This window comes from Bufo bufo, chromosome 4 (assembly GCF_905171765.1).
Source record: "Bufo bufo chromosome 4, aBufBuf1.1, whole genome shotgun sequence".
Lineage (NCBI taxonomy): Eukaryota > Metazoa > Chordata > Amphibia > Anura > Bufonidae > Bufo > Bufo bufo.
In genome coordinates this window covers 19213364-19229564 of record NC_053392.1, presented here as the reverse complement: position 1 = coordinate 19229564, position 16201 = coordinate 19213364, and the positions used below count along the sequence as shown (strand labels likewise).

Here is a 16201-nt window from a genome sequence, read left to right as displayed (position 1 = left end):
TTATTTTTTTTTCTTACAAAGTCTCATATTCCACTAACTTGTGTCAAAAAATAAAATCTCACATGACCTCACCATACCCCCCCTCACGGAAACCAAATGCGTAAAATTTTTTAGACATTTATATTCCAGACTTTTTATATTTGTATTTATACTGCCCTGGCATTCTAGGGGCCCCAAAGCGTGAGAAGAAGTCTGGTATCCAAATGTCTAAAAATGCCCTCCTAAAAGGAATTTGGGCACCTTTGCGCATCTAGGCTGCAAAAAAGTGTCACACATCTGGTATTGCCGTACTCAGGAGAAGTTGGGGAATGTGTTTTGGGGTGTCATTTTACATATACCCATGCTGGGTGAGAGAAATATCTTGGTCAAATGCCAACTTTGTATAAAAAAATGGGAAAAGTTGTCTTTTGCCAAGATATTTCTCTCACCCAGCAAGGGTATATGTAAAATGACACCCCAAAACACATTCCCCAACTTCTCCTAATTACGGCGATACCACATGTGTGACACTTTTTTGCAGCCTAGGTGGTCAAAGTGGCCCACATTCCAAAGAGCACCTTTAGGATTTCACAGGTCATTTACCTACTTACCACACATTAGGGCCCCTGGAAAATGCCAGGGCAGTATAACTACCCCACAAGTGACCCCATTTTGGAAAGAAGACACCCCAAGGTATTCCGTGAGGGGCATGGCGAGTTCCTAGAATTTTTTATTTTTTGTCACAAGTTAGTGGAAAATGCAAATTTTTTTTTTTTTCATACAAAGTCTCATATTCCACTAACTTGTGACAAAAAATAAAAACTTCCATGAACTCACTATGCCCATCAGCGAATACCTTGGGGTCTCTTCTTTCCAAAATGGGGTCACTTGTGGGGTAGTTATACTGCCCTGGCATTCTAGGGGCCCAAATGTGTGGTAAGGAGTTTGGAATCAAATTCTGTAAAAAATGACCTGTGAAATCCGAAAGGTGCTCTTTGGAATATGGGCCCCTTTGCCCACCTAGGCTGCAAAAAAGTGTCACATATCTGGTATCCCCGTACTCAGGAGAAGGTAGGGAATGTGTTTTGGGGTGTCATTTTACATATACCCCTGCTGGGTGAGAGAAATATCTTGGCAAAAGACAACTTTTCCCATTTTTTTTATACAAAGTTGGCATTTGACCAAGATATTTCTCTCACCCAGCATGGGTATATGTAAAATGACACCCCAAAACACATTGCCCAACTTCTCCTGAATACAGAGATACCAGATGTGTGACACTTTTTTGCAGCCTAGGTGGGCAAAGGGGCCCATATTCCAAAGAGCACCTTTCGGATTTCACAGGTCATTTTTTACAGAATTTGATTTCAAACTCCTTACCACACATTTGGGCCCCTAGAATGCCAGGGCAGTATAACTACCCCACAAGTGACCCCATTTTGGAAAGAAGAGACCCCAAGGTATTCGCTGATGGGCATAGTGAGTTCATGGAAGTTTTTATTTTTTGTCACAAGTTAGTGGAATATGAGACTTTGAAATGAAAAAAAATAAATAAAAAATAAATCATCATTTTCCGCTAACTTGTGACAAAAAATAAAAAGTTCTATGAACTCACTATGCCCATCAGCGAATACCTTAGGGTGTGTACTTTCCGAAATGGGGTCATTTGTGGGGTGTTTGTACTGTCTGGGCATTGTAGAACCTCAGGAAACATGACAGGTGCTCAGAAAGTCAGAGCTGCTTCAAAAAGCGGAAATTCACATTTTGTACCATAGTTTGTAAACGCTATAACTTTTACCCAAACCATTTTTTTTTTACCCAAACATTTTTTTTTTATCAAAGACATGTAGAACTATAAATTTAGAGCAAAATTTCTATATGGATCTCGTTTTTTTTTGCAAAATTTTACAACTGAAAGTGAAAAATGTCATTTTTTTGCAAAAAAATCGTTAAATTTCGATTAATAACAAAAAAAGTAAAAATGTCAGCAGCAATGAAATACCACCAAATGAAAGCTCTATTAGCGAGAAGAAAAGGAGGTAAAATTCATTTGGGTGGTAAGTTGCATGACCGAGCAATAAACGGTGAAAGTAGTGTAGGTCAGAAGTGTAAAAAGTGGCCTGGTCATTAAGGGTGTTTAAGCACTGGGGGCTGAAGTGGTTAAGGTTCCTCAATGACCCCATCCTTCCTCACCTAGAAAGATTCCAGCTCCTAAAAGAAAATGTATATACGATTTATTGGAAGTAAATGCATTATACTGAAACCCAGGTTGTGTCATCTGCTCCATTTGTATCTCATGTCCAATGTCTTGTAGATATTTATAGAAATGTTAGGTAAGATTTGTCCTACATATTAAATACATTAGCTGTCACCCAAACACTCAATTGGCCAACAGCTATCTTTCCTGACCATCTTATACATTGGCTAAGCATGCACGTGCTTTCATACAAGGAAGTTCTTTATTATAATCAGTCAGTCCCAATTAAAGTGTTTTTCATATGATGCCAGGGATTGGGAAAAACATTGCGGAAGAGTACATCCTGTCCTGTAGCTTCTCCTCCCTACCTTCTACATCCCAATAAATAGTGAGTCCTTCACCTGGATGGTTCATATCTCCAGCACAACAAGCACCACCATAATAGAAGACAAGAGTGCCACGGCTTGTCTGTATCTCATATCTCCAGCGTTCAGCAGATATGGCACCGGTGACCGTATCTCTCGTTCTTCTCATTCTTTGCTGTGCAGGAGCATTAGCAGACACCAATGGCAAACCCCCACCAGGTAATCCTACTAAGCATGCTGATAATTCACAGGGATGAATGAAGAACCTTCTAAGTGGCATCTAAGGGCTGGTTCACCTATTTCAGCTGTGTCTTACCAGTTTCTTAGGCTGGACACAACTGATGACCAAGCTCGGCTCCTATCTGATGTTCATACCTGGACTGAGAAACTTTGCATGCAATGGAAAAGGTCCAGCTGTGAAACTGATGCCAACAGAGACAAAAAAGAATACCCCATGGGAAACTATAGGAGTGGTTGTGTCATAATGTATCCATTAAGGGCTTGTGCACTACTTTGAGGAATGGGTGTGGTGGTGAATATATGAATAAGCCTTAAAAGGGTTTTCAAAGATTTTTAAAAACTTGGCCCAGAGCAGGGGGCAGTAAGAAAAATTATCTTCCTTTTTATATATCCTGCACTCTGGTCCCAGATGCTCCTCTGGTCCCGCAGTAATGACATCACATCCATTGTACACATGAACCTTGCTGCCAATCACTAGCCTTAGTGGTCATGTGCCATAAATGCGTCTGGGATTGGAGTTTGGCTCTAAAGCTGTGGGACATATATAAGATAAGCATGGGTTTTTTTCCCTTTATTTTACACTGCCCCTCCTCTGGGCCAATCTCTGTAGATCTCTGTCTAGATCATAGTCATTGTCTCCATCTCTTTGCAGTTCCTCCTCTTTTCCATTTCCTTTATGTCTATTGAGCATCACAGTTCAGTAGAAGATGAAAGTATTTTTCTTGACTTGGTCAAAACTCCACTGGTTTTCTGCAAATTCATGGCCAACAACCATAAGTTAGTTGTCCACCATGAAGGAGAGGGACCTCAACAAATTGACATGTATTATCGCCCTGTTATGTCTCCACATATTGACCCCACTATTTAACCTTTAATTTGTCATCATATTAGTCTCCAATAGTAAGATCAGGAATGTTGGAATCAAGTAAATACTTCCACCTCTAAATACTGAGAAAAATCTACCATGAGTATCTGACTAGTCTGACCAGTACAGCCAGTGGTGGATCCAGAGCCTGGTCTCAGGAGGGGCACTTCCAGATTATTTCCTGTCCGCCACAAAACAATGTGGTGCTTATAGAACAGACTGCACAGTGTAGAGGTATACTGTATATTGTGGGGCACAGTGTAGAGGTATACTGTGTATTGTGTGGCACAGTGTAGGCTATATATGTATAACAAACATATTTCACATGAAAACTTACAATTACTTGACTTGGCCCTTGGGGATCTCAGACACCACTTCAGCACTTTGGTCGGGGGCTCGGCGGAGCTGATGTTGTGTTTTATCTTAATGAGAAAGATTTCATAATAAGGATTTGGAGAAGGGGCAGTGGGGTCGCAGAGCAGGGAGAGGCTGGGAGAGGCTGGTGCTGCTACTAGGGGGTCATACCATGGGGGAGTAATAATGTGAGCTGACCAAGTAAAATATTTTAGGTGCAGGCCGGCTGGTGAGCTGACGCTCTAAAACATTAGGGGCGAGGGACAGACACAAACACAGGGAAAGGGACACACAGGGAGAGGCACACACAGGGAGAGGCACACATACAGGGAGAGACACACACAATGAGAGACACACATACAGGGAGAGACACACACAATGAGAGACACACATACAGGGAGAGACACACACAGGGAGAGACACACACAGGGACACACACAGGTAGAGACACACACACACAGGGAGAGACACACACAAGGAGAGACACACATACAGGGAGAGACACACACAGGGAGACACACAGGGAGACACACACACAGGGAGAGACACACATACAGGGAGAGACACACACAGGGAGACACACAGGGAGAGACACACACAGGGACACACACAGGGAGAGACACACACAAAGGGAGAGACACACACAAAGGGAGAGACACACACACACACATGGATAGACACACACAGGGAGAGACACACAGGGAGAGATAAACACAGGGAGAGACACACACAGGGAGAGAGACACAGGGAGAGACACACACAGGGAGAGACACACAGGGAGAGACACACACACAGGAAGAGACACACACACAGGGAGAGACACACACACAGGGAGAGACACACACACACAGGGAGAGACACACACACACACAGGGAGAGACACACACACATGGAGAGACACACACAGGGAGAGACACACAGGGAGAGATACACACAGGGAGAGATACACACAGGGAGAGATACACACAGGGAGAGATACACACAGGGAGAGATACACACAGGGAGAGACACACACACAGGGAGAGACACACACTGTCACGACTGTGACTGATCCAGACAGGTCTGGGAGGAGAAGATCGCAGCGACTTGCTTCTCGCGATAGCTTGTGAGTTTGCTCCGTGGTTCAGGGTATGTCATCTGGGTTTTGCCTTGTGAACCTTTTTGTCCTGACTGGGAGTTTGTAGGCATCCTTCTCAGGTGAGTCCTGTCTGCCACTCCCAGCTACTATATTAGTTTCAGTTTCACTTGCAGTCATTGCCAGATATAGTCCTTACTTCCAGTGCTACTCTGACCTTGGAAGGAGATCGTTTGATGGTGTTGCTGTGGAGCTCTTGTCCGGCGTGGACTGTCGTGTTTGGGATTGCCTTCTCTGCTCATGACTGTATAAGTCTATCTCTGCTGTTGTTTGTTTGTTGCTGTCTTCCCCTGTTGTTTTCCTAGACGTGAGTGATGGTGACTAGCGCTCCCATCGGCCTTTCCCCAGTCCAGTCTTGTTAGGGCGACTGAGAGTTTAGGCATCCTGCTCGCCACACGGGTTCACACCCCGTCTAGGGTATCAGGGCAGACAGGTGCCAGCTTAGGGTTAGTCAGGGGTGGCCATTCTTTTTCCCATCCGTAGATAAGGGTCCCCCTTCCCCACCGTCTGGTGTGACACGACTGCTGCTGGGTTAGCGGTCGTCACACACACACAGGGAGAGACAAACACACACAGGGAGAGACACACACACACAGGGAGAGACACACAGTGAGAGAGAAACACATAGGGAGAGAGAAACACACAGGGAGAGACACACAGGGAGAGACACACACAGGGACACACACAGGAATAGACACACAGGGAGAGACACACAGGGAGAGACACACAGGGATAGACACACAGGGAGAGACACATTCAGAGGGACAGACACACACAGGGACAGACACACACACAGGGACACACAGGGACACACACAGGGAGCGACACACAGGGACAGACGGACACACTGTCATGCCCGGCTCTGACTATGTGCGAAGGTCGGCCAGAATAGCAGCACGTGTTTAGTTTTTTCTTTTGTTTCGAGTCGTGCTGGATCCGCCTCCCTTCAGATGCACTGGGTGGGGTCATTGGTTTAAATCTCACTCAATCCCAGTGTTCTGTGCGGGTTATAGAAACCAGTCTGGCCTTGGAAGCAAGGAAGGAAGAATTGTCTGTTCCAGCTCAGATCAGATAAGTTTGGTTTCTGTTTTTGTTTTTTGCTGTCTAGGTTGTTTGTGTGTCTTCTGTCCCCTCCAGGTTCTGAGGGAGCAGGCTGCTCCTATTCCCCTTATCACCATCTCATGGATTCTAGGGTATTTTAGCCCAGGCACATTATTCCTACCATCAAGGTCTAAATGTGGGCTTAGCAGGGTAGGGAGAGAAGTCAGGGATTTGCTAGGAGGTGACCCTTCCCCTGCTTCTCGCCTAGAATCTGGTTTGTTGGTTTATCTGTGTATCTGAGATCCCGTCCGCCGTGACACACACACAGGGACAGATACAAACAGGGACAGGGACACAGAGGGACTGACACAGGGACTGACACACAAAGCTAGACCTCACCACCCTCCAGCCTGTCTCCTCTCCCTACAGCAACACAGCTCTCTGCTCCTCTGGCTCCTCCCCCACTGGTCACATGGGTGGATGACATCAGGAAGGTCCTTTAGCCCGGTAGGAAACTCCATCTACCCTGTTCTGACATGGCTGTGTCTAAACTCCATACACGGTACAGACCTGGTCCTTACAAAGTATGGGAAATAGCCGATTCTACATGAGCTGTCTAAACTCCATACACGGTACAGACCTGGTCCTTACGAAGTATGGGAAATAGCCGATTCTACATGAGCTGTCTAAACTCCATGCACGGTACGGACCTGGTCCTTACGAAGTATGGGAAATAGCCGACTCTACATGAGCTGTCTAAACTCCATGCACGGTACGGACCTCTCGGCCCCTAGTGGACAGGTCCGGAACAGAGCTAGTGTTTAGCCAGCTTGCATTGATTTGGCTAAACTCCATGCACGATATGGACCTGGTCCTTACTAAGTATGGGAAATAGCCGACTCTACAGCAGCTGTCTATTTCCCATGCCTGGTACGGACCTCTCAGCCCCCTGGTTGTCAGGTCCGGAACTATGATGGGATTTAGCTGATTCACAGTGAAATTTCTAAGCTTCATACTCTGTAAGGACCTGCTTAACTCTTTGTGGTATGGAATCAGTTACAATTAATTTTGACCAATAAATCAAAAAGTTTTCCTGCTTGTGAGGTCCTCTTTAGGCATGGAGTTTAGCCTGCTCACAGTGAACTATCTATTTCCCATACCCCAGACGGACCTTTTCTATATAAAAAGAAGTGTTTTTTTTTTAAATGGCTTTCCAAAATGTATTCCTTTATGAGGCGCAGGTCCTACATGGGTGTTGCCTACATTTTAAATACAGAAGAGATCAGGGTGGACATAACGGCGACAGATAACTGGCTGTGTGATGGTGATAGCGGCAGTGGCGAGTTGTCATCAGCAGCAATACAGTTTGGTACATGATGCGGGCAAAGAAGCAGATGTCTCGCTGTGTAGTGGTGGAAGCAGCAGTGGTGCGTCAACATAAATGGCTGTACAGTATGGAACATCATGGACAAGGCTGGATTTGAATATTGAATAATGTCTGGCTGTGTAGTGAGAAAAGTAGAGGCCCTAGTGGTAGTAGTAACTGGTGGCAGCACAGTATGGAACAAGACGGACAAGGTGCAGGAGATGTCTGGCTGTGTGATGGTAGTAGTTGTTTGCAGTACAGTATAGAACTTGATGGACAAGGTGCAGAAGATGTCTGGCCTTGCAGTTGTAGTATCAGTTAGTGGCAGCAGTGACAGTGTGGAAAATGACGGACAAGGTGCAGGAGATGTCTGGCTGTGTGGTGGTAGTAGTAACTGGTGGCAGTAGAGTATGGAACATGACAGACAAGGTGCAGGAGATGTCTGGCTGTGTGATAGTAGCAGTTGGTGGCAGCACAGTATGGAACATGATGGACAAGATGCAGGAGATGTCTGGCCTTGCAGTTGTAGTAGCAGTTGGTGGCAGCACAGTATGGAACATGACGGACAAAGTGCAGGAGATGTCTGGCTGTGTGATGGTAGCAGTTGGTGGCAGCACAGTATGGAACATGACGGACAAGGTGCAGAAGATGTCTGGCCTTGCAGTTGTAGTAGCAGTTGGTGGCAGCAGTGACAGTGTGGAACATGACGGACAAGGTGCAGGAGATGTCTGGCTGTGTGGTGGTAGTAGTAACTGGTGGAAATAGAGTATGGAACATGACGGACAAGGTGCAGGAGATGTATGGCTGTGTGATGGTAGCAGTTGGTTGCAGCACAGTATGGAACATGACGGACAAGGTGCAGAAGATGTCTGGCCTTGCAGTTGTAGTATCAGTTGGTGGCAGCACTGACTGTGTGGAACATTATTGACAAGGTGCAGGAGATGTCTGGCTGTGTGGTGGTAGTAGTAACTGGTGGCGGTAGAGTATGGAACATGACGGACAAGGTGCAGGAGATGTCTGGCTGTGTGATGGTAGTAGTAACTGGTGGCAGTAGAGTATGGAACATGACGGACAAGGTGTAGGAGATGTCTGGCTGTGTGATGGTAGCAGTTGGAGACAGCAGAGTATGGAACCTGACGGACAAGGTGCAGAAGATGTCTGGCTGTGTGATCGTAGCAGTTGGTGGCAGCACAGTATGGAACATGACGGACAAGGTGCAGGAGATGTCTGGCCTTGCAGTTGTAGTAGCAGTTGGTGGCAGCAGTGACAGTGTGGAACATGATGGACAAGGTGCAGGAGATGTCTGGCTGTGTGATGGTAGCAGTTGGTGGCAGCACAGTATGGAACATGACGGACAAGGTGCAGGAGATGTCTGGCCTTGCAGTTGTAGTAGCAGTTGGTGGCAGCAGTGACAGTGTGGAACATGATGGACAAGGTGCAGGAGATGTCTGGCTGTGTGATGGTAGCAGTTGGTGGCAGCACAGTATGGAACATGACGGACAAGGTGCAGGAGATGTCTGGCCTTGCAGTTGTAGTAGCAGTTGGTGGCAGCAGTGACAGTGTGGAACATGACGGACAAGGTGCAGGAGATGTCTGGCTGTGTGATGGTAGCAGTTGGTGGCAGCACAGTATGGAACATGACGGACAAGGTGCAGGAGATGTCTGGCTGTGTGATGGTAGCAGTTGGTGGCAGCACAGTATGGAACATGACGGACAAGGTGCAGGAGATGTCTGGCTGTGTGATGGTAGCAGTTGGTGGCAGCAGTGACAGTGTGGAACATGATGGACAAGGTGCAGGAGATGTCTGGCTGTGTGGTGGTAGTAGTAACTGGTGGCAGTAGAGTATGGAACATGACAGACAAGGTGCAGGAGATGTCTGGCTGTGTGATGGTAGCAGTTGGTGGCAGCACAGTATGGAACATGACGGACAAGGTGCAGGAGATGTCTGGCCTTGCAGTTGTAGTAGCAGTTGGTGGCAGCACAGTATGGAACATGACGGACAAAGTGCAGGACATGTCTGGCTGTGTGATGGTAGCAGTTGGTGGCAGCACAGTATGGAACATGACGGACAAGGTGCAGAAGATGTCTGGCTGTGTGATGGTAGCAGTTGGTGGCAGCAGAGTATGGAACCTGACGGACAAGGTGCAGGAGATGTCGGGCTGTGTGATGGTAGCAGTTGGTGGCAGCACAGTATGGAACATGACGGACAAGGTGCAGGAGATGTCTGGCCTTGCAGTTGTAGTAGCAGTTGGTGGCAGCAGTGACAGTGTGGAACATGATGGACAAGGTGCAGGAGATGTCTGGCCTTGCAGTTGTAGTAGCAGTTGGTGGCAGCAGTAACAGTGTGGAACATGACGGATACGGAGCAGGAGATGTCGGGCTGTGAGGTGGTAGTAATAACTGGTGGCAGTAGAGTATGGAACATGACGGACAAGGTGCAGGAGATGTCTGGCCTTGCAGTTGTAGTAGCAGTTGGTGGCAGCAGTGACAGTGTGAAACATGACGGACAAGGTGCAGGAGATGTCGGGCTGTGTGATGGTAGCAGTTGGTAGCAGCACAGTATGGAACATGACGGACAAGGAGCAGGAGATGTCTGGCCTTGCAGTTGTAGTAGCAGTTGGTGGCAGCAGTGACAGTGTGGAACATGATGGACAAGGTGCAGGAGATGTCTGGCCTTGCAGTTGTAGTAGCAGTTGGTGGCAGCAGTAACAGTGTGGAACATGACGGATACGGAGCAGGAGATGTCGGGCTGTGAGGTGGTAGTAATAACTGGTGGCAGTAGAGTATGGAACATGACGGACAAGGTGCAGGAGATGTCTGGCCTTGCAGTTGTAGTAGCAGTTGGTGGCAGCAGTGACAGTGTGAAACATGACGGACAAGGTGCAGGAGATGTCGGGCTGTGTGATGGTAGCAGTTGGTAGCAGCACAGTATGGAACATGACGGACAAGGAGCAGGAGATGTCTGGCCTTGCAGTTGTAGTAGCAGTTGGTGGCAGCAGTGACAGTGTGAAACATGACGGACAAGGTGCAGGAGATGTCGGGCTGTGGTGGGTTTGCAGTGGCGGCAGCACAGTATGGAACATGACGGACAAGGAGCAGGAGATGTCGGGCTGTGTGATGGTAGCAGTTGGTAGCAGCACAGTATGGAACATGACGGACAAGGAGCAGGAGATGTCTGGCTGTGGTGGGTTTGCAGTGGCGGCAGCACAGTATGGAACATGACGGACAAGGAGCAGGAGATGACGTCTGGCTGTGGTGGGTTTGCAGTGGCGGCAGGAGCAGACATGTTACTAGTGGACGAACCTAGAACATTTTCATTTGCCAAACATTTGCTAACCAAACCTACAGGTGAATCTCGAAAAATTAGAATATCGGGCAAAAGTCCATTTATTTTAGTAATGCAAATTAAAAGGAATTGCATTAATGCAGCTTAAAATTAGAATTTTGTGAAAAGGTTTAATTAAGTGTCAGACTCTAGTCAGCTAATTCATATCCCCTGACCAAAGGCGACCTGGGATTGTGATTTTGGGGGTTTTAAAGGCTATAAGCCATAATCATCCAAATTATAACAAATAAAGGCTTGAAATCTCTCGCTTTGCCTGTAACGAGTCTCATGTGTTAGTTTCACCTTTTAAGTTGCATTACTGAAATAAATGAACTTTGCACAATATTCTAGTTTCTCTCCAGTTTCACCTGTCCCTCTGTCTGTGATACAAGACGTGGACCTTTATTAAATACACACAGAAATGGGGTTTGTTCACAGCCTGAGGCAAGAAATAGAATTACCCCTGAAAATACAATTTTGAAATGTACGTTTTCTCAAATACTCACCAAAACAGCGTGTGACGATTACCTGCTGTATAAAATGCACACAAAAAATAGAGAAAGCCAATGTTGTCTGCACTGCACTAAATCCAGCGCGCGCCGTCACTACGGGGTCAGATGTCTTTTGCGCAGATAGATTGTGTGGGAATCTGTGACTGTGACGCAGAGCGGTCAGTGACACGCACAGCCTGTGTAAATAGCTGCTATGACCCTGCCTGGCACACTGTGCAGAAACTGCAGGGGTGACAGTGTAAATGGCTGAGACTCCCCTCCCTCCCTAGCACTTGGGGTCATTTATCTGGTGTAAAGTAGAACTGGCTTAGTCGCCCATAGCAACCAATCAGATTCCACCTTTCATTTTTGACAGCTCCTTTGGAAAATGAAAGGATGAATCTAATTGGTTGCTATGGGCGACTAAGCCAGTTCTGCTTTACACCAGTTTGATAAATGACCCCAATTATTTTTACTCTCTAAATCTATTAATAACTCTTCTCAATATCTTTGTCCGCTCTGCTTTATACTGATAATTAGTATTTTATACTTTTTCTGCTGGCAGATTAGCACATACCTGATGCGTCTCTTCTCATTATGTCTGTCTGCTCTGTGGATGTTTTTTTATTGATTATTAGTATTTTTAATACTTTCACATATATGATACCACCTGGTCTCTTTTTTTTCTTCCGCACAAGATGGCACCATTCTGGGTATTCAATGCTGCAATAAAACATGATTAAAGGGGTTATCATGTTCGTGTGCATGAGCCCTCATATAGTCTTATGGGTTTTGTGTTTACAGCGTTCCCTATGAGATAAAACTGACCTGTTCCCTTCATTCTCTGGGTCAGTACGGTTACAGTGATACCACATTTATATAGTCTTATGGGTTTTATTTTTACAGTGTTCCCTATGAGATAAAACTGACCTGTTCTCTTCATTCTCCAGGTCAGTACGATTACAGTGATACCACAATTATATAGTTTTATGGGTTTTGTTTTTACGGCGTTCCCTATGAGATAAATCTGACCTGTTCCCTTCATTCTCCGGTCAGTACGATTACAGTGATACCACATTTATATAGTTTTATGGGTTTTATTTTTACAGCGTTCCCTATGAGATAAAACTGACCTGTTCCCTTCATTCTCCGGGTCAGTACGATTACAGTGATACCACATTTATATAGTTTTATGGGTTTTGTTTTTACGGCGTTCCCTATGAGATAAATCTGACCTGTTCCCTTCATTCTCCGGTCAGTACGATTACAGAGATACCACATTTATATAGTTTTATGGGTTTTGTTTTTACAGTGTTTCTTATGAGATAAATCTGACCTGTTCCCTTCATTCTCCGGTCAGTACGATTACAGTGATACCACATTTATATAGTTTTATGGGTTTTATTTTTACAGTGTTCTCTATGAGATAAAACTGACCTGTTCTCTTCATTCTCCGGGATCAGTACGATTACAGTGATACCACATTTATATAGTTTTATGGGTTTTATTTTTACAGTGTTCCTTATGAGATCAAACTGACCTGTTCCCTTCATTTTCTGGGTCAGTACGATTACAGTGATACCACATTTATATAGTTTTATGGGTTTTATTTTTACAGTGTTCTCTATGAGATAAAACTGACCTGTTCTCTTCATTCTCCGGGATCAGTACGATTACAGTGATACTACATTTATATAGTTTTATGGGTTTTGTGTTTACAGTGTTCCCTATGAGATAAATCTGACCTGTTCCCTTCATTCTCCAGATCAGTACGGTTACAGCGATACCACATTTATAGAGTTTTATGGGTTTTATTTTTACAACTAGAGATGAGCAAATTTCATATTTTGGAATTTGTTTATGCTTCGTTTGGTGGTAAAAGCAGAATTGCATTATGGATTCAGTTACCACGGACCATAACGCAATTCTATGACGGAATGCATAACAGAATGCCTTTAGAGGCATTCCGTTATTCATTCCGTCATAATAGAAGTCTATGGGCTGCAAAACGGATCCGTCCCGTTTCCGTTGTGCCTGGGATTCCTTTCCTTTGAGATAAAACTGACCTGTTCTCTTCTTTCTCCAGGTCAGTACGATTACAGTGATACCACATTTATATAGTTTTATGGGTTTTGTTATTACGGCATTCCCTGAGATAAAACTGACCTGTTCTCTTCATTCTCTGGTTCAGTACGATTACAGTCCCTTACACATCACTGATCGGCCTCAATAATTCTCTCTTCTCGCGGCTTTTCCTTCTCTGGTTGCAGATAAATCTTGGCAGTGTCCAGCATATAATACATTGCTCCCTTGCGAGACTCACCCTACATATTGCCTTGGTGACTACCAGTGTCCCGGGAATCAGAAGTGCTGTGATTACGATTGCTCGTGGAAGTGCATACCACGTGTAAGTAACAGAACCCATCAAATTATAAAGAGATATGTTTTCCAGATTGTCTTGTCTCCTCACCAGTATTACATAAGAAGAAGCAGCTCTATCTCACTCTATCCCAGCAGGAAGTCCCAGCATTTTCTTACCCCATCAACCATTAGTTGAGTCATCTCTCTCTCTATGTGACTCTTTAAAGTAGGGGCTGACAGGCATTAAAGGGGATTCATGGGGTTAGAAGGAGGTCTCTGCTTTACATTTTCGGCACCACAATTCATCCATGGTTGTGTCTGGTATTGGAGTTCATCCAGAGCCTTGTCTTCTCTTATACAACCAATGTGATAGATATAGAAATGACCCTCAACACCACTGCAAGTAATCTGTTTGCTGGGTATTGTGTCAGTCCTGTGTAAAGGAGCTAGGAGGAGAGTTCTTCATCTTGTCAGTTCTGAGCATGGGTTCTGACCGGAAACAGGACATCTCTTCCTCAACTCACACAACTGAGAAGTTCTTAATTTATATAGCAGTTCAATCAAATCCAATCAGCTGCCTGTAACTATTGTACCTCATCCAGCCAATCAGTTGCCTGTATCTTCACTGTCCAGCCAATCTGTTGCTGGTATCTTCACTGTCCAGCCAATCAGTTACCTGTATCCTACCGATCCAGCCAATCAGCTGCTGGGATCTTCACCATCCAGCCAATCAGCTGCTAAACACCACAGTCAGCCAATCAGCTGCTGTATCTGCCACATCCAGCCAATCAACAGCTTGTAACCACCACATACAACCAATCATCTACTTATAATCACCAATTCCAGCCAATCAGCGCCTGGTATTTTCCACAGCCAGCCAATCAGCTGCTTGTAACCACCTCTAACCTCCTCCACCCCCACTGAAGAATATACTGTATGTACTGTATATAAACCACAATGTTCTGCCTTTTAGCCATGAAGCAAGATGCTGACCGTCACTCATGGACCTTGACGAGGATCTGCAGCCAGCTCATCATATACAGCTTTGCTTATTCTGCATGTAATAAAAGAATCATCACTCCCATCATTGTGTTGTGACCTCATCTGTTTCTATTGTATGTTGTATTGCATGTTGTATGTTTTGGAGCCTCTCAGGCAAATATCTGTCATATAAGTCTGCACATGACTCCTCAGAAGTAATGACTCAGGAGTAGGGATGAGCGAACCCGAACTGTATAGTTCGGGTTCGTACCGAATTTTGGGGTGTCCGTGACACGGTCCCGAACCCGAACATTTTCGTAAAAGTCCGGGTTCGTGTTCGGTGTTCGGCGCTTTCTTGGCGCTTTTTGAAAGGCTGCAAAGCAGCCAATCAACAAGCGTCATACTACTTGCCCCAAGAGGCCATCACAGCCATGCCTACTATTGGCATGGCTGTGATTGGCCAGTGCAGCATGTGACCCAGCCTCTATATAAGCTTGGGTCACGTAGCGCTGCACGTCACTCTGCTGTTACAAGTATAGGGAGAGGTTGCTGCTGCGACGTTATCGCGAGATTAGGCAGTGATTAACTCCTCCAAAAGACTTCATTCAGTGATCGATCTCCAGCTGTGGATCATTGAAGTGCTGATATTGAATTGCTCACTTTTTTTAGGCTGCCCAGAGCGTTTTTATATCACTTTTTTCTGGGGTGATCGGCGGCCATTTTGTGGCTTGTGGTGCGCCAGCACAAGCTATCACCAAGTACATTTAACAATCGATAGTGTGGTTATTTTTTGGCCATATACTACATCAGGGGCAAGTTGAGCCTGTCACCCAGCGCCTAAAAAATAGGCCTGACATTTCTATTCCTCCAAATCTGTACTGTTTTAGCTGGTCAAGTTATATTTAGTGACCGTAAAAGCACAGTTTTTGTTCTGGGTTGAAAAACTATTCCCAAATTTGCCATTCTCAAAATTAGTAGTTTCTGCTGTATCAGGCCTACTTTAAATCTATCCCAAAAAGGAAATCTTAGATTCAAGGTGCTGATAGGGTCATTCTGAAAAACTTAACACACACACTACAGTGCAGATACAAGTCTAATTCTGTGAATAAAGGTATATCTGTCACACAGCGCGTAAAAAATAGGCCTGAAATTTATATTCAGCTAAATCTGTCATTACTGCTGTGCCTGTATTAGTGTAATACGGTACCTAAATAGATAGCCAGACAGTGTTAGGTGCCTGTAAAAAAAGGCCTGAATTTGAATTCAATACATTGACCCGAATAATATTTTTCTTATTGTGGTGAACGGTAACAATGAGGAAAACATCTAGTAAGGGACGCGGACGTGGACATAGTCGTGGTGGTGTTAGTGGACCCTCTGGTGCTGGGAGAGGACGTGGCCGTTCTGCCACAGCCACACGTCCTAGTGTACCAACTACCTCAGGTCCCAGTAGCCGCCAGAATTTACAGGGATATTTGGTGGGGCCCAATGCCGTTCTAAG

At 45.3% G+C, this 16201-nt stretch overlaps 1 protein-coding gene and 1 long non-coding RNA gene across 21 annotated transcripts; both read left to right on the top strand.

Moving 5' to 3' along the window:
- The first annotated feature begins 2563 nt into the window (after positions 1-2563).
- Positions 2564-14803, top strand: LOC120997033. The gene is made up of 3 exons (XR_005778043.1): positions 2564-2760; positions 13629-13765; positions 14693-14803. It is a non-coding gene; the product is annotated as an uncharacterized LOC120997033 (long non-coding RNA).
- On the top strand, positions 6950-11106 carry LOC120997014. Of its 20 annotated transcripts, none has more exons than XR_005778032.1 (5): positions 7377-7971; positions 8258-8398; positions 8547-8618; positions 8757-9122; positions 9475-10423. XR_005778032.1 is itself a non-coding variant. In XM_040426921.1 (4 exons), exons 1-4 carry the CDS (start codon positions 7888-7890, stop codon positions 9880-9882), a joined length of 918 nt encoding a protein of 305 aa, XP_040282855.1. In that variant the 5' UTR covers positions 7478-7887; the 3' UTR covers positions 9883-10423. The 20 variants fall into 20 exon arrangements, 1 of the variants encoding a protein (XP_040282855.1); XR_005778029.1 differs by having other exon boundaries at positions 7379-8257; positions 8330-8398; XR_005778026.1 differs by lacking the exon at positions 8757-9122 and adding an exon at positions 9261-9333 and having other exon boundaries at positions 6950-8257; positions 8330-8618.
- Positions 14804-16201: the final 1398 nt, after the last annotated feature.